Below are 20818 nucleotides of genomic sequence, written 5' to 3'. Positions count from 1 at the left end.
TAACGTTTAGGTACTTAACAATAATGTTGTCATCAAGGCTCGGTAATTGTACCAGAAACAAACATTTTTAGTGTTTCTATTTGCACATTTCAAGGTTTGTTGTTTTAATTTTGCTAAATTGAAGAATTTCCATTGATACCGTCGTTTTTTATGATCACACCTCGAAAATTTGGTTTTGGACTTTAGTACGGCTGCCTGTCGTTGTAAATGTACCTACACATTCTTCTAAATTATTTCCGTCTATTTTTATGTGATAACCGTCAGATAAAAATATATTGGTTTTTTTTTGTTAATACCGACAGATAATTATTTAAAACGATACAGCTCCTTATACGGTATAATTGGTTAAAGCGCTTAATACATGAAAATGATCCATATTATACGAGAGTGTCATATAATAATGTTATTATGTCTTCATAAGTCATAACAAGGTATTAAGGGGAAAAAGAAGTTAAGGGCAATGTAAATCCATCGATAAAGATAATTTTTTTATTGCATATTATAGCGCACATTTAGTTGTTTTATAGTGCAGATACAAGTCTCGAGTTCTGGTTATCATAATTGTATTATATATTATTTTAAATTTTATTGCAAACATGCCTTCTGCAGTAAAAATATTCAGTAAATTTTTAAGGAGAAATGTATATTGCCAATTATCATGCATTTTAATAAAAATAACCAACCGTATTTTTTGTTTTGAATTGAACATTTAAAATATTTTATTTTATATATTTCAATGTTATTATGTCAATAATAATATTTTTAATTATATAAGAATACTGTTTATATAATTAATTCATTACTCTTTTATCAGTTTTACGACGAATGTTAACTAATCAATTTACCTTTCATGAATATTATAATAATATCACTTGTATTAAACTTAAGAGAATTTTAATTTTACATTATCTTATATAGAAATCAATGACAGTTGAAAAGTATTAAGACATCAAACATGTATCAAGCTTACAGAATTTAAAATGTAGCTTGACGTACAACATAATTTTATTTATTTTTATTTGTATAATTTGTATTTATATACCTACCTATCTATTTATTTATATTAGTAATTGGATTTTGGTCTATTACACATGGTCATTAATTGGTTTAAATTTTTCACAAATCTTAACGGAATTTTAAGTAATAATCTATGGTCTATACACCGTTTAGAGTGATGAGTCATAAGAATTACTTAATCTCAAGATTAAATCTGTATACACGACCATAGTCTTAGTGGTTAAAGTTAAAGATTACTGCAACATCGTCGTGAATATACGCGTATTCGCTCATCAGAGTAAATATTTATTGCGGATGGATGTTTTTTGTTTAAAATATAATCTAATCACTAGGTATAGTTACTCAATATTTCATAGATGGTAACCAGACCTAAAAATGTATAAACGAGTTAAACAAATATATATTTATTTATAATAGTATCTTCTTATAAAAATGTATACATTTAATGCCATGTATCGTAGTTCGTGAGATTACTTGAGTAAACAATGTACCTAAATACCAAAAGCAATAATATCTATTTATCAAAATCGCAGAAGGAATTTAAAAAAAAATTATAAATTATTTATCATTACCTATCAACTGTTGAAGGAGAAATAATTCAGTAGTTGGAATTTAAACTTCAATCTTATACATATTTAAGTTTGTTTATATACCTACCTACAGTATACGGCTATACTTGCATTTTGTCATTTTGATACCAGCTATAATGGTTTTTCGAATTAATGTGCCAAATTACCGACGTAAGTTTAATTTAATAGGTACAATATCAAATCTGCGGGAGGTTCTTATTTTCTAAAAATCAACGAAAATAAAACATTCAAATATAATATGCATAATTTTGAAACTTAAAATTTGAGCAAAGTAGGTATACTGTATTTATACATTCACGTATAATAAAGTTATTAATAACTTAATGATAATGATTTATTTAATAAGAAAAATAGAATATTACAATAATAATAAATAATTTATGTTTCTTGATTTTATATCAGGCTATAAATTATTAGGTATGTTTTAGCCGCGTTTGTTTAAAATGTATAAGCTATAATAAATAGTGAAGTTTTAAGGTTGTATAGTAATGTTATCGTTTTGGTTGTACACATACTAAAAAATATTAATCTATAACAATTATTAATGTTAACTGTAAAAGGTTATAAAATATCCATTAGGATATTTTACATTTTTCCATGACGCAAATTGGCTCGACGTAGGACGAATGTAATAGGTTTTCATTTATAACCGTGTCGAATATGTAGTTCTCAACGCATAGATTATTGTTAAATGAGTTATTACGTACATACGAGCGTTAGTCGTATAATTTTAAAAATAAGTTCATTTCAATTTGCGTATATAAGAACGCAACATAACGTATTGTTTAACAGATAAATTCCCGCAGGTTCAAATTCAAACCATGAAAACAGCCGACCAAATGTTCGTATTTAGAAAGGATCGATATTCGATTGGTATATCTTAGGAACCTAGGTATTCTGAGTACGTGAAGGTTATTATCGAATTAATTTTTTACTTAAAAAAAAAGCGATCAGTGACTGTATGATACAATTCAATTATGCATCCATTATTATATTTTTACTAAAAAGTCATATAATATGTGTAATGTTTATGTTATTTATATATTATGAAATCGCGTTTTTTCCGACGACTTCGATCGGGATGAATCTTCCATGTATGTACCCATTACCGGATGTCCCAACGGTACGCGCGTGCGTCCGATATATTGTGTCGGTGTATCGTGTACACCGTAATATTGAACACGATTCACGTTTCGGGGGTTGGAGAACTATCATTGCGTTAATTTCCGGTCGTCCGTTGTAACTCACACACACATAATATTATTGTAAATAAATATTGTACATAATATACATTATATATTGTGTACACTACGCATGGTAGCCGCCGATAATATAACTACTACAGCGGTAATAATAATCATAATATCGTCATCGTCATCGGGTTATCAGCCGACCATTGTGTTATTTAGGTACGCCCGACCAAAATCGGTGGCACGACCGACATGCAAGAAATATTAAATACATATTATTATATGGCATAATAATCCGTATATAGGACATAGGTAAAGAATATAATATTATAACACATACAAGGTGAATCTTTTAAATGTAAATAATATTTTTCAAAAACGTTTTTGAAAATATATTTTATTACATAATTATAGAATTCATAAAAGCAACATATTTAAGATGGACTAATATTTGGTGGGTTACTTCTGTATCACTCTTTTCAACTCATATGAACTTAAAATGTACCTAGGTATTTATTACTTATAAACAATAGTAGACTATATGTACATTAGTATTTATAGTAATTCAAAATTAGATTTCTATTTATTACAATTTTTTAGAAAATATTCTGCTTTGGATAGAATATGAAACTAAAAATGTGTGCCGTACTGCCGTCATTCTAAAACGTGAAAATATTATACTTAACGAAACATTTTTTCAAAAATGTTGTTTGTAATGGCTTGAAAGTTGAGATAGTTGAAATTATATAAAATATATATTAATACCCAAATGTTAATGCTATAGGGAAAATTAGTAAAATTCTTTAAAAAAAATCATTTTGTTTAAATATTATCATAGCATCGTTCATTCATAGGCGTACTTATATTATACTAGCTGCATAACTGCATGCCTGCACTATTATAGTCTACATAATTATAGTGTACATTTTTCAAAAACTAATCGCTTTACACAAAAACATCTCTAACACAGTTCAGATCTTTTGGTATGTAGCCAAAACTATTTTTTGCTACTATTATGTTCGAGTTAATATATTTCTAACAATTAACTAATTAGTAATTATATACATAATCAGACATCAGTAGGTATATAATTATACTGATGAACGATATAATTAATAATTGTTATACTAGCTATAAAAAAATATTATTATTATATGTACCTATTGTACCTATACATTATTACATTATATTATGTTCATTACTCACAGATAAAATGTGTGAATTTATGTATCGTTTGCGGGCATTGAGGCGTATATAGGCAAAAATGCAAATTATAATAATATATTATCATATTGTTATTTGGTAAGTATACCTACGTGGCTACGTGGCTATATAGATCAATACGATTTTACGGTGACCAAAAACAGAGTTATACACTTGTGCGTTTACCGCGGGCCACATGGACTTGACACCGCGATGTGTTTAGATACATGACTAAATAATCTATAATAACAACCTAAACGTTTTCGTAGACAACTCGGTGACAACCCCCACAGCCCACCCCTTCCACCATATAGACGATTCGTAAAAAAAAGAAACTAGCTTTTCGATATATGTATAGACGCCGTCGAGTATTACATTTATAGTATACTTATACCTTATTATACATGGGCTCCACGACAATGTTCTCCGATGTACTCGTATGGGTGGGTGGCCAATTATAGAGATCGTGACTGTCGATGTGAACAATATGGTAAAATATTATATAGGAACAAGCGGGATCGAACACAACAATATGACAATAAAATAATAATATTATATAATATTATTACTATCATTATTATTACCTTTACAGAAATCATTGTGCAGCCACCGCCATCGTACATTCGTACCTATACAGTGTGATCACGATTTAAGGCAACATTAAATAAGTCAGGTGGATGACCTTGTATTGTAATGGGGTCTTCGAGAGGTGATAGGGAGTACTTAAATACATATTTTTCGATAAATTTCAAAATTTTAACACCATTGGTGTGCGCATGTGCAATACAACCTACATTTTTTTAAATGGAAACACTAATTTTTTTCTACATACTCGGATAGATTATTTTTTTTGAACATTTTTTGTATTAAAAGTTTTTTCTATTCACAAAACTGATCAAGTTAGAGTAATTCAAAATTTGGATTTATGCATAATACGTGTTTAATGCAATTTTCATTTATAACCACTGGAAATAATAAAATAAGTGCCAAATAAATGTTTAATGGGGTCGGAGTGGCCGAGTGGACTAAGGCATCGGTTGCAACGCGCGCCGTCGCCGTTTCGAACTCGGCCATTTTTCTTCTGGCAGTCACGGTGTCCGGAGAGAGAGGCCGTCATCCCCCACCCGGACAGGGCAGATACGGGTGCCCACTTAAAAATGCTGCCAAAACAAACACACACATAGGTATCTGTCATCGAGAGGCGCTATTTAGTATGTAGTGTATAGAATATCGTTTCGTTTTAATACATTTTCGTTTTAACAGAGTTGGTAAATTTAACATGAGAAGGTACTACCCGGCTACCTAGTACCTATAAAGAATTGTTATATATTAATTTATCAACACATTATGAATAGTAAAACATTCTCTATAATATAGGGTCCATGTAACTCATTATATTGTTGACTTAAATATATTATACTCTATTCAGAATAAAAGTACACCAGTCGGTGGACAAAAACACGTCGAGTCTGCACATGTATTCCACATATTCTCACATGCCTCCACCAGTCTCCACCCAATCATCATTTAGGTATGCGTCCACGAACTGGTTGTACTCATATTCTGAATAGACTGAATAGAGTGTTATAGTTTACTAAGGTTTTACCCCTTTACAGGCACTTGGATGGAATTTCATTAAAATCGTACACAATGTATATTTTTATCTTGTATACTTACTTATACCCGCATGTGTTGCCACTTGTCTGTCCGTGCATAAATATAAATATTGTAATAAGTAGGTAATTTATATTTTATTATAATAAATAATAAGATTAGTTTTAATACAATAACAATTAGAAAGAAGATACTTGCAAATTCGGTAGCGCCAAAGGTTTTAAAATGTGGTCGGGCAACTTCAAAACTTCGCGGATCGATATCTTACCTAATTATTTAGTATAGAGGTGTCCTAATGGCTAATACACATTTTCTCGTAATAAAGTTATTATGTAAATAAAATGTGGCCTACTGGCCAAATTTTTTAAAAAGAAGTCGGGCCATGGGCCGACCTTAACATGGACTTCGGCGCACATGCTTGCAATATAGGTATGTAGAAAATATTATGTAGGTATAGTTGATGTTTATACATAAGACGAGGATTAGTGACCTGAGTAGCTGAGTCGGTGTGAGTATTATATGAACTGTTTGTATGCACTCGTACAGTATAGAGCCTACTGGTAGTTCTGGAAAGTTAAAGGCGGTTTCAGGTGTGCAGTGGCATAGGGGGTCCGCGGACCGCGACCTGTTGCAAAAATATTGGTCCATAGTCAATGTATTTATTGGTATTTATCTAATTATTCAGATTCACCAATAGGCTTTAAATCGAACTGTTTCTGAGGCCCCTAAGTAACACCTTACATCCACTAAATAGGTACCCCGCAAACATTTCGGACATAGCCCCGATATTCATCAACCCTGTGTCTGTACTTATAGGTACCAATGATTAAATTCGGGGACGGAGCTCCTCTACTATTTTTTTTTTTTGCGTGCCCCAACTATTTTTTTTGCTTGGACGGGGGACGGCACAAACTAATGCCCGAAATAATTTTTATTAAAATGTGGAGTGGACTAAAATTGTTGTCAATGATATATCTAATGAATTTTACATTTTTAATATTAAAAATATTTTTCTATCTTTTCAATGATTTAAACTATCTAATACCTTTTGGTATTGAGGGGGCTGTGTTAAATGATTTTGCACTTGGAACGCAGTTTTTAAATCGTTAGATTGAGCTTCTCTACTTAATAATTTCAAATTCAAGCACTGATAGGTACTGCACAAAATATATTCACACATTGTATGACATAAAATATATTATCAAGATGTATACCTAATACGTAATATTAATTATAATCATAATTGTATTTTACCAAGAGGACAGCATTTTACAACCGTTTGATTAATTTATCCAAAATGTAGTATTATGAACCTACTTAATTTATTATTATTGTCCACCAAAATGTAAATTTATATTATAATAGACGGAAACGGAATGATGCATTTAAATATGTCAACAGTCTACTTTATAATTGATATAAGCTGAGTAGTGCGGACCACAGTTTATCTCCGTGTGATTTTACTCAGCTCGTCTAAATATTTATGTTTATGAATTAAGACATCTAAACAATCACTATAGGTATGATAAAAACATGTATAACAGTAAATACATTAGAATTTTAGAGTTTAGACTATAAAAAGCAATAGTTTTTTTTTTAAGCCACTGAAATTAAGTTAGAAAATTAGTGTAGTCAGTGAAATGTATCACTCCGTATATACATGCACGTGTAAGCACTAATTTCGTTTGAATTGCGTTTATTGTTGTTTTTTGTTATTCACTTGATTCCATTGTTTCAATTCAATTGATAATTACGTCGAATGCACTTTAAGTGTGTAAACTCCACAATTTATTATACGAGCAGGCGCAGCAGTAATATAAGTAACAACTACCCTTTTTTTTCGAGTCAATATATTATTTTATATTATATTATATTAAGTATAATAATATGCACTCGTCGAGACGTCAAGTGTGCAACGTGGATATTTTAAATTACCTATTTTATTGTATTCACGCTATTTCGTTTGACAGTTTTCTTCAAATTCAACAAGTATACCCACTCACAAAGGCGAAACTGTATAATATGGTTGGGTGTTTGAGATTTTCCCTCTACTCGCAAAAACACAAATTTCTTGCACCATTCTTCAACGATCGACTTACATACTGACTTAATTGTTTGCTCGTTTCAAAATTTAATCCACGAGTACCTATCGAATATGTTTGTTTAAGGTCTCGTCATGTCGACCCTCGTTATTGCAAATCGTTATGATGATATCATTGTTAGTAGATATTCAATATTTACGTATGACTGTATGAATCGTATTTATTGTGACGTATATAAATATGCAAATACTAAATGGTAAATAGCCATCGCGAATCGTGTTAACGAAGCGTATCTTATGTTTGCGTCTAGAATTTCGCGACTTTTCGTTTTCAATATCATAGAATTTTCCGTTCGGATTTTAACTAATTGATTTTTGTGTTCGACAACTATATTATGTTTTATTATACACGAATACCTCTTGCAATAATACCATACGGTACTGTCTAGCCGATGATATTACACCTACGTCGTCGTGCGGACTACACAATATTATTATATTACCATCCGATACCCGAACGTCGCACTCGAGGCTTTATGAGTCTGTAAAACTAAATAATATAAGTCTGCACTATACAGGCGTTTTTTCAATATTAAAACATTAACTACAAATAGTTGCAAGTCACTGCGCATATTTATTTATTATAATAAATCGCGTTGCGTCAATATACACCGTGTAAGACAATTGACAAATAGCATAGCTATTAGAATACATACACATAAGCGGATACTCGTTTGTGAATCACGAAATCCTGTCACATATCTCACATAGTATTATTTATTATAATATTATAACGTGTAGGTATGAATAATACACACTACATTTTATTATGTATAAGTAACTATCGCATAACTCAATAAAAAAAAAAAACTGAGTATTGAATACAGATACCTATATTGATTATAACTAAAAAAAAATATATGCAGATGAGACCAAAGACAATACTACATACCAATATAATATAACGATTATGTTACTCCGTCTAGTTCTAATATTTTATCCTATTTCGTTCAGACTTAAACACTATCATTAGCTCCCTAATTTATTTCTTATAAACAGTTCTTATTACACTTCTTGCCAAAGGCACTATCTCACCTTGATTATTATCCATAAACAAATATTAATCAACTATCATAATATAATCACTATTTTATATTATGACTATATTATTTCGTCTTAATTACTGTCTTTAAATGTACTATCCAACTATACCACTATAACTATAAAATAGTATTATGCATCATGTCACTAGGTATATGTTACATTGTGATCATCAAACCGTTATTAATTGTCGAAATAAATAACCTGCTAAATGTTCAATAAAAACAATTTTAAAATGCTACACATTAGCTGAAACCCACATTGTTATACCACATTATAATATTATTATGATTGCATTCACAGTGCACACATTGAAACTAGGAGTGCATATTGCTTTAAGCGTACTCTAACCATAGATAATATAAGAATGGATAGGACATAAGAACTTATCACATGAACATTTAGTGATACTATTTTTAAGGTTATATGGGACAAATATTAATGTGATAATTGATAATTAATAATAAATATTAAATAACATAATTTTATTTTGTTAAAATATTATTTTCCAATTTCCATTTTCCAGGTACAGGTGGCAAAAAAATCAAAATAAAAAGTGACAAATATCTAAATATAACTGACTATCATGTTTATTAATTATTATTTAATAAAATAGTTTTGCACATAACCTTAAAAAGCCCCATATTGTCTTTCTCTCTTTACGTTCTCTCTTCCCCAAAAAAGCACACGGCCCCATATGGAACTGGTATAGATATGTCCTATCCATTCTTATATTATCTATGACTCTAACAACAATTGTTTAATAATATATTATTAATTATTCACAATTTAGTAATATATGTGTCTGTTAACGTATTATATACTTATGTACTTCACTAAAGAGAAAACTAAAAACGAATTTCGGTATTGTTCAAACTGTATTATATTATACATAGGTATATAACGTAAATAGCTATATAATATACCTAACTGCAGTGACATAATTCGCATTGATTTTTAGGGGTTGTGATAAAGACATAGAGCACAGAGGACTTGACCCTCTGGCCTTTCCCCTCGTATTCAAATAATAATTTAATATTAAATAAGTACCTATATTGAGGATAATAATATATTGTTATTTGTTAATAAATATAAATACATTTATTGCATCATAACTATTTTTAAAATGTTAACATTTTATACATTTCAATCTATAACATAATATTTATGAAAAATTATTGTAATATACAGTATTTAACATTTCTGAAGTGAAGTGTACGTCCCCTTTTGCCTCTTATCTTGTCATATAGCTGGGTTGAAATACATTAATGTTTTCCGGTTTCAAAATAATCGAAAGACCGCGTAAGGCGTAAGAAGAAAATAAATGTTCTTTAAAAAATTGTGACATTCTTCCGAGTATATTAGTGTAATATTATTCAAAACAATTGTCGTTTCTCGATCGTTATTAAAATGAAAAATATTCAATAATTATGTGATACGTTATAGTATAATGAACTCATGGTATAGGCTATTATATTTGAAAATTAAATCGAAAATAGCTTATTCGGCCGTAGACATGCCATCGTACAAAGTGAAGTGCTTAAATTGTAAACTTAGGCGCCAAAAAATCCACTTGTACGGGCCGCTTAAAAATAGGCTTTTAAAACGTATCTTTATTAATGGGATTTTTATCTTCAATTATAGGTTTTGGCGCCTCTGAAATAGAAACACACAGTCAATTACGTCCGTATGACAGCCGGCACATAATAATAATATCGTTCTAAAAGTTTCGCGTCTCGTAATAAAAAATAAAACCCGTACGTATAATATTATAAACGCGCTACTCGTTTCAAATTTCGATAACGCATTGCGCGCCTACACCCATTTCAAACTATAAAATATTATATTGTAATTAGAAATAATAAACACGTCTAGCCGATTTTAGTTTAGACGCATATTAAATATGTAGTACGTAGAGTTGGAGGTCTGAAATATTCCATATAACCTTGAACTATATTGCATTTTTTTTGTAATTAATTCACTTGTCTTTTTATAATATAGTTTGGGAATAACAGTAGCTAATACCCAGTTCGTATGGATACTATAGGATGATACATATTTTTTGGTATCTATGTTCGACTTTGCCTCCATGCAGTTTAGGTCCAAGTGATGGTAGACGCACTACCGGATAAGTTGTAACAAATTAATATAGTATCCTAGTTGTTAGTTAAGTATTTTAGTAGGTTAATTTATACTTTTTGATGTCAATTATTTAATGAATAATAATAATAATAATAATAATAAATAAAACAAAAATAGGTTTCAAAATGTTATTTTATATTTTCTTGAAACTTTTAAAAGCTCTATATTTTATAAATATATATAGGTATAGATATACGCGCGTATGGCGTATACCTATAATCGCGATTGTTCGACGATATTGGAGTGCGTAAAAATCGATTAGAGGGACCAATAATTAATATAATATCAACGACGAGTTTCTTTCAGTCATAATATTATATTATGTTATTTTACGACACTTTATAGTATATTATAATTGTATAATGTTCAATTCTCGGCGTGCGCATATTAAATGTATAGCATTGTTACAATACATATACATATTATTATAATATCCTTTCGGCGGCGTTGAGGGCGAACCCCGTTCTCGTGGTGTACGTATATTATAATGTATAATGAATAATGATATTATCATTATTGTTGTTGTTATTGTAATATTGTGAGTTGTGACTATATATTGTTATACGTTGGTACTTGGTTCCGCAGTTCGTTTTTAAAACGCGTTAAAACGTAAAAATCTAATTTATTCCACTTCCGTTTTCCAACAAATACTATATACGCGTGCTCGTAATGTTCAAACACGTATGATATACAATCGGAGTGCATTTTAAATGCTGTCCCGTTTTACGCGTTAGCATTATAGTTGTATACTATACATATAATATAATATTAGCTTCCTCGAGTTGTTACCGCAGCTGCAGCCCGCCGCGCTACCGTATAGTGTTTTCATCGATTATAAAATTGAAAAAAAAAACACGACCGGTTACGGTAGTAAAATCAAACGGGATTTAGGAGCTCGGGAAATATATATACCCTTTGATTTACAACAATCCTCGCGACTAATTAAACACACACACACACAAACAAACAAACGAACAAATATATATATATACAATATTTATATTTTGTATGTTTTATACTATTCTAGAATTCTATATACTCTGGCTATAGAGTTGTTGGATAGTAAAAACACGCGTGGTGGGCCCTGATGATTTACGAGACGGAAGAAAAACACCAGATAAATTACTATAACGATGTTTTAAATATTGAACGAAACAACGACGTAGGTCGTGGCAGTATACACGGCCGTCGTTGCTGTGTATGCGCGATGTCGTCCCGAAAAATAAATCATGGTTGGGGGCTAAATGTATTAATTTTTTGACTTGAATAATGTTTTTTCGCTTTGCTCGATAAACTTCAGCCGGTAACTGTGTTATTATGATATATAATTAATAATTATACAACCATATAATGATGATTTCTCGCTTCCCTATTGCGTCGTCCAATCGTGTGAAATAACCAGATTTTTGTCATATACCCAAATCCCACGGCTGGTGACAAAATATAAAACACGCGTTACAACTCAGTTACACTTAGTTACATAAAAAAAAAAAATATTTTTACTTTTTTGTTAGTACTTAATTCTTGCTCCATACTATTTCGTGTTTCATTATACTAAACATATCGACGAATTCGATTTGAGATCAAGGTCCTTACACAAGTAATATTTTTATACATAGGTAATATAATAAGTGGCACGTGTTCATGTTTTATTTAATCATCAATTCATGACTGGATCGTATCTAGACCTAGATATTAACTTAACAAATGTTGAAATGTATACAACGCCTCCACTGTTTTAATTTTAAAAATACCATTATTATAAATATAATTATTTGCTACAAGCTACAATTTATAAATTATTAAAAACATAAAAAGGATTAAAATTACTTTATAATCCGACCGATTTGAACTTTATGGAATTTATCCATTTTGTCTACAACAGTAATATATAAATTGTTAAAAATACTTAAAGGGTTGTAATATCCATCCATTCCTTTACTCCTTTTGGCAATACATTACAATAATATAAGACACTAATATTGACGCGATCATTCGAAATCCACTGATTTAAACACAAAATAGATACTCTACACGGATGACAGATATAGCGTCTGCTCGCGTAGCCTCACAAGTATTATAATATACAATGCCTACTTATTATACACTTAGATATAGTTATATATTTATAACTCACAAAATATTTAATAATAACAGCATGCGCGTGCGTATGGTTTCGTCGAACCTTTCATTCATATTTCATCATTCACGAGCGATGATCTTCGTTTTTTGACATTTTTGTATCTGTCGAAACACCACAGTCGGGGGTGCGGGGCGTGAAACATGTGTGATCCATATGCGTGTTGCAACGGTGACCGGAGGGGGCGGATATCCACCCCCGTCGTCAACGACAGCTAGCTCTTATGTGTGCACTGCAATCACGTGAACTTCAACACACACGTCAACATCATCTAATGCATCATTTATTATTGTAAAATTTAAAAATACTGCGTTTTCAGAAATAATAATGAATGAACGAAGAAATGTCGACGACAAACGAAATTGTTTATATATATAGTAACTTTGACAGTTGCCTCTATGTATGTCTCTCTCATACACACACGCACACACACACTCTTCCTTTCTCTATCTCTCCATTATAATAATAATGCGTATATTCCGACCAAAATTATATTTTACTCCAAACGACCGTGTACGTGTGAAGTGTTCAAGAATGTGTTGTACGCCTAAATTTAAATGGTTCATATTATAACTTCATAGGGCTCAAAATTCTATGCGTTATCGCACACCATATAAATACATTTTGTTCAATAATTAATAAATAGCAGTGTGTTAAACTCGAATCAAGACCTACTAATATCATGGTCAACTTAGTTTTATTTTGCATATTTAGGGCCAGTATTACCATCTCCCGTTAAATGTAACCGACTCCTAACCGGCCGAATTCGGCCGGTAATAAAATCTGTTATCAGCCGGTTAAGCGTAATCGAAGCATACCGCGATGATTGTAATACTGGCCCTTAGAGATATTCTAGTAAGTACATTTAGAAGTAAGACATGGTAATTTCAGGTATACTTGGCTATTTAAGCATTGAAATGTGCAAATTTTGTCTCAAAATTATTATTACATGTATTTATGTATTTGTGGAATTGGGCGCTTTTCGTAAAAATTAATGCAACAAATATATCATAAGATTCATATTCCTGATTATTTTAAATACAAATAATACGGGTGGTTAGCACTCATATCATAAACGCTCGTCGGCTCCTCGCGACGGCACGGAAGCGGTCCAGTTTTATCTCACCGAATGTGCCACCATTTTAAAAGTGTATAGTACCTAACTACCTACCAAATGAAAAATTCAAATTGTCAGAAAAAATAATACGCGTCAAAGCGGCACATTCGAAAATGTTTTTTGTAAAAACGTCAAGTTAACATGGTATTTTTTTCCCGTATTTCCATATATTAATGGCGCAGAAATGCGTAAAGTCGCCACGTTTTAAGTGCATAATACATATTAATATATTATCAGTCCCTGGACACTCGGCCGCCATCTTTTTGGAGGACAAATTGTTATCATCGCTGTAATCAAATCACTTTCATTGTTTTATTATGTGATAACACAGAATAAGACAACGTATTTGATAACATTCGAAATTGAATAACACTGATTAGTCCTCCAAAAAACATGGTGGCATTGATTTCGTTTTTATCCTATATTCCCCGTATATTTTATAATCAGTGTCCATTCCGATTGTCTTATTCTGTGATATTATATTATAAATCCCGATTCCGGACCCTGCAGGGCTCATGAATAGGACTGGGAATTCTAGTAAAAATTAAAAGATATTCAAAATATCAAGATTAACACTTATAGAAAATCTCAATGATTTTATTCATCTTATACTTAAAAACATATAATACATAATATTATATAAGTACAAAACTACAAGAAATAAACATGATATATGAAAAACAATATTAGACGCCGCGTAAAGATCATAATTGCCAAGCCCGTAAAATACCTTTTGAAATCGATAATAATATAGGTATAACATCAAAAAATGCTACGGAAATGGATAAAATTACTTGTACATACAATTTAAAAAAATACCTCAAAATAATAGTTTCAAAATCCGTCTTATTATTCACTATGAGTGAAAAAAATTTCGTTCACTACAAATTGCATACAGCCTTGCACGCTGACATTTATTCATAATATTTTATTATGCTGTAGTTTTGGACTAGGTTAAACACGCCGTACGGATTCTTCGTATAATAATAACCTATATTATATATTATAGGCGCTACACTATATCGGTGTTCATCTTGTTATTATTTTCGTTTACGTAACAATATTATTATATTCTCGTGCCAACTCGCACACTGCACTATTGCAGTACAACTGTTGTAGCCACATACTTTAATATTATTAACATGCACCTGTTGCTGTATAGTGATCGGGACGCGGATCGCGGGGGACGTCGATAATGATACGAGTACCCATGATAATAATAATAATTTATTGTCATATTTTACCGTTTTGATAACGTGAATGTTTTTTTTTCCATAATCGCGCGACTATAGTTTCCCTGTATATTATAAAGGTGTAGGTAAAACGAACACGTTAGGTGTTTTGAAATAAAACTGATTAACTACTGTAGAGTTGTGTTCGTTTTAGGTATAATAATATGCATACCTATGTGCGGCCATATACTTAAAATAACTTATTATACGTTTCTAAAATTGTTCATCTTACACATCATAATCTCGGACAATCGACAACTATTCCGATAAATCACATTTTTATCCCAATGAACCTATTATACGCACGTATACCTCATAGTTTTAGGTTTTCATCGATCCTTGAGCTGATTAAACAGAATTCAATCTCTATATTCTATATACGCAGCCTTGATTGATTTTTAATCAATTCCCTAAAAAATTGGCAATCAACTCGTAATTTATACGCGTTGTATAGTATTGTTATCCGATTTAAATGATATCATAATAATAATTATAATTGTTGTGGAGTTCTATAATTGCATTATACTCTCTGCTACTCTGTACCTTTTAAGCATTATTACCTATACACGCTATTAACGTGCTATTAGTCATATTATATTACAGCATATTTAATTATGCACACACTATATTTTAATTTCCTACGGAATTATCAGAATTGTATTTGATTAGGAAAAACACGTCGACTGTATATATATATTGATATAAGTCGATAGCCATAGTCCATATACGCAAAATATTTTATTGGCGTTGTTATCAATTATTTAATTATCACGATAGCGGCATATTTATTATATATTCAGGGTATTTATAGTATTAACAGTATTATTATGTAAAGTTTAAATTTAACTTAAATCAAATAAACAATTATTACAGACGTACATTTTATTATTATAATATACCTACTATTATTCATTCTGTAAATAATATAACTACGTTACACGATACATTTTTGTATTACCTATTAAATGTATTTATTAAAATCATTTGAACGCTGAAGTGTCTATATACACTTGACGTGACATTTTAGAACCTCAGAATCACTGATGATAAACGCGATTAATACTATGATAGTATAATATAATATTATATTATATTAGTAATTTACGAGTACGCATTTTAATAAATCATAATGTAAGCACATTTTTCATAAAGACTGAGATCGATTATTATTATTTTATTCTTCTCACAAAAGGAATTTCGTTAAAGAATGTTCGCCATTATAGTCAATTTAATTGTAGTAGTGAACCTTAATTTTTTTTACTATTGTTACTAATGTTATATACTTATTTTAATAGTTTTGGTAAAGTTAAAACAAATACTATAAAACATACATTTGTTTTGTCTCAGATTTTATAAACAAAAAAAAAAATCAATATTTAAGAATTTAATATGCGTCTTAGGTATTTTAATTTGCTGTTATAATCGTGTTTAAAATGTACCTCGCCATTTTAAAATATAATTTATTTTGAAATACTGCTAAGTTCAAATGAATCCAAACACGAAATTATTTATAATTTTTAAGAATTCCATCTGCATCTCGAAACATATATTAGAAAAAAAAAATTACAAAGTCATTAAAAAAAAAAACCGAGCAATGCGTAAATAACGAAACCCCATAGTACTTTTGTACAATAATTATTATATTATTTGATCTAATAACATACTATTATTATATTATATAATGTATGATGTATATACCTCAATAATAATAATAATAATAATAATAAAAAACGTATAAACATTTGTTCTAAGATAATTTAACGCTGACTAAAACCAACAATCGTACTATAACTGTTAGGAAGGGGTGGGAGTCAATCTTGGCTGATGTACACAAACCGAACCATGTGTGTGAACGAGTTTTAAAATCGTCGTGTGCCTTGCGTAGACAAGTCTTCCGCGCGCTCCGCACAATTTTAATATTATTATATACACGCGTTTAATTGATTTAATATATTGTATTATTATATTGGCCTTTTAGTAAAATAATTATTGTTAACCATAAAACTATATTTTATTTCGGTGTGTGTACGTTTTAATTTTTATTAAAAATACTTTATTAGCATAATAACTTATTGTATTACATATTATTTCATTTTTTTTTTTTCGAAAACCGCATTTGGTCGATAATAACATTCCGCCTCTCGATGATTTTTATTATCATTCGATTGAATTTGAATTCGATAAAACATGTCGTGTGATTCACACCGGGAAAATGATTGAACCGAACATGGAAAATTGCAAGCTGCAAAAATGGCAAGACAAGTAATATAATCATATATTAGATAGACAAATAGATGGATAGATAGTTGGGTAGGTCATAAAAGCGTGCATAGCGTGCATATAGCATCCGTAGCGTGTACGCAGACAAATTACATTGTAATGGATTAATGTACAAAATCATTTTGAACTTAAATAATATTGTGAGGTGTCATATTATTATTGCAAAATATAATTCTATATTGTCATATTATGAGATTTCCCAAACCAAACGATTTCGTGTAAGCTTATACTATCAAACGTAGGGTACTTTAAACGATAGCGTCATCAACAATAATAATTGAACAATATTTTTATCAAAATATAAAATGTACTATCTCTATTCATATTTACAATAAGCAAATGTGATGTACAATAGAAAAATGTGGTGACGCGAATGAATGGCACTACTTCGCGTTTTCAAATTTGGGGGGAGGTGGTTCACATTTTTTTAAAAATTTAATGTAATAATAATATTATGATGTAACGGGTTCAATTTTAGTACAATTTTTATCGTAGTTCTTGAGTTAAAATCTCACATCGTTTTTATAAATCATAGTTGACCGATTATTTCTAACACGAAATATTATTATAAATAATTTTGATATAGAATTTTACATTTTTACAGTCACCAAATGCAATCGACTGTTAGCAATTTGACATATTTTATACGATTTTTAATACTATATAATAGGCATAATTTACATTTTTGTACAATATTTTTTTGTTATTTTATGGAAAACTTAGAATAGAAAAATGTTCAATGACATAATTTACAAACAATGCACGACAGTTGGTAGTAATATATTAATTTTACATATTTTCTTAAACATTTTTTAAAACCATTATCTGTATCTGAATTATTAAAAACTACGACACAAAAATTGTCCACTTCAATGTCATTGTTATTATACTATTTACTAAATTATTGTTTATGTATATACATTTTGTGGTCTTCCCGCGATGCCTGCCTAGTGCATTATTATTATCATACAACGCGTAATTAATTTCTACTTCATCCTCATCATTAATGCATTAATTTCACCATTATAATATCTTGCTCGAGCCCTTGTTCTATTAGCACGACGATAGTGTCATAATAATAATAAATTCAGGACAATGACGCGAGCGCGTTGTTCTAAAAGAATTCTGTAAACAATTAAAAAAAGTAATATATTGTAGTCAAACGAAAAATCAGATTACAGGTGGTTATACCTACTCCGCTCTATGCACATATATAATGTATTAATTATTAAGCCACTATAGATATTGCAGATAGTTAATAATATAATATTATTACACATTATTCGTGTAATACGTAACGAATTTGTTAAGGTCTGATTATATTTTATTAGGATGTACCTAACCTATTTGGTGGGTTTAAAATCGTGGCAGTCATGTAATATTATTGTATATTCTAGCAATACAGTAAAAATGATATAAGGTTTAGGAATTATGGAAATAAAAATTAATTACATACTAATAATTACCTACTATAACTATTAACTACCTACTATAGTTGCCTGGCGCGTTATTAATTTCTTATATTATATTTTTGTCCCCGTGAATACAGTTTAGTTAACATATTAACCACGAGATAAGCAAAAAGATAAATTATCATTAAAAACGGTTATAAATATCGCTAGGTATACCTATAATATAACCACATAATATATTAATTGCAGTAACCTATCATGCACCGTAATACATACAGGACTCAGATTTAACAGTGATAGACAAATTATCATATTTTAATGATATGTTGGTAAAAAATAAATAGATTAGTTTCAGTAGATGACAATAGCAGTAGGTACCTATACCTTTATGGTATATGCATTATATATTTTTAAAAAAACGTACGCATTGTATTTTTGTATAGAACAGTACGACGTCAGTATACCTATAGCATATAAGTATTTGTATCCCTTGAAAGCTAATTGTTTTCATTTTTTACCACTCATTTTTGACTGGCAACCCGTCCCTCAAATATTCTTGTTTTACCCGTGATGATAAATCACCGCAGTCTTTGATCGGAAATAATTTGTACCTCATATAAAAAATGATTACCGTGTACACATTTACACATGTTCATATTATATTACCTAATTTTGTCCGCCAAATAAATAATGCTGACATGCCCAAATAAAAAAAAACTGTATTTTACTTAATTGTTTTCTTTTATAACGTTAAAATGTATTTCAGCTTATATGAAAATAACATTAAGGTTTAAAAAAAAATAAAAGTTTAGATCATATTATTATACGGTGAATAATTGTTTGGGTGGCGCTCGAATGATTGTATAAATGCGTAATAATGTGTTAATATTTTTATGTGAAGGGCAAAATGCTGGTCAAATAATGTGCGATTACTTGGAATGTGAATATGGTAAAATAAACATTTTTAGGCGAGCATTGCCGGTTAGACTTGGGTGTAGGCAATAATTACCACGGTGAAAAATGAAAACATGCTGTGAAGAAACAAATAATATAATTTAGGTACTAGTTACAACTCTCGACAACAGAGAGTTAAAGTCTCGCTATCTCATTTAAAACGTGTTGAAACAGTGCAATATGGTTTTCAGAAAAAATTACATTGAACATAAATTATGCATATATTGTATTTGGACTGATTTCGATAATAATATGTAGGTAGGTTATAAATTATGCAGTAAACAACTACTATGCACGCGGAGATAAAAAAAAAAAATACTTCGTTGTAAAAGTAACTTAAATATTTATACCGCACAAATGAGGTGGGTTAATCGGGGGGTATGGGTGCTCCTTAATGAGAACGTCGACTAAATTCTGTATAGAAAGTCACGTGTATACTGCAACCTAAGTGCAATGCGGTATTTGACATAATAATATAATACACATTTTAATACCGTCGCGTTTCTGAAAGCACTAAATATCTATACGTAAAATATATAAAATGGTATGTTTGACCAATGGCGTTTTGTATGACTATATAATAATAATAATAATTCGGGTCGTTGTATTTTCGTAATTTTTATTATCATCGCATTTTTATTATTATCATATAATATGTTTTATCGATGACTGATGAGTTTAGGTGCATAATAGAAAGTGATGGTCGATGAACTCTGGGAATATTTCTTGAGAAATCTAGTTATTCAAATTCTTTTTACGAGTAATTTACTACGATTTTAACATGC

General features: G+C 30.0%; 1 protein-coding gene across 7 annotated transcripts in view; it reads left to right on the top strand.

Annotated features, from left to right (window-relative positions):
• LOC100162660 (inverted formin-2) overlaps positions 1 to 20818 on the top strand; it is a 52188-nt gene that overhangs the window by 10185 nt on the left and 21185 nt on the right. Inside the window, exon 1 of one of the 7 annotated variants that reach the window (XM_016805338.2) lies at positions 17103 to 17649. The exons of 4 other annotated variants lie outside the window; for them this stretch is intronic. In XM_016805338.2, coding sequence (XP_016660827.1) covers positions 17600 to 17649 — 50 coding nt within the window. In that variant the 5' untranslated portion in view covers positions 17103 to 17599. Of the gene's footprint in view, positions 1 to 17102; positions 17650 to 20818 lie in introns of those variants that run through there. 2 more of the 7 variants (XM_008185971.3, XM_003245248.4) reach the window with 2 other exon arrangements.

This window comes from Acyrthosiphon pisum, chromosome A1 (assembly GCF_005508785.2).
Source record: "Acyrthosiphon pisum isolate AL4f chromosome A1, pea_aphid_22Mar2018_4r6ur, whole genome shotgun sequence".
Taxonomy (NCBI): Eukaryota; Metazoa; Arthropoda; class Insecta; order Hemiptera; family Aphididae; genus Acyrthosiphon; species Acyrthosiphon pisum.
The sequence above is the reverse complement of the archived record's forward strand: the minus strand, read 5'-3'. Positions and strand labels throughout refer to the sequence as shown.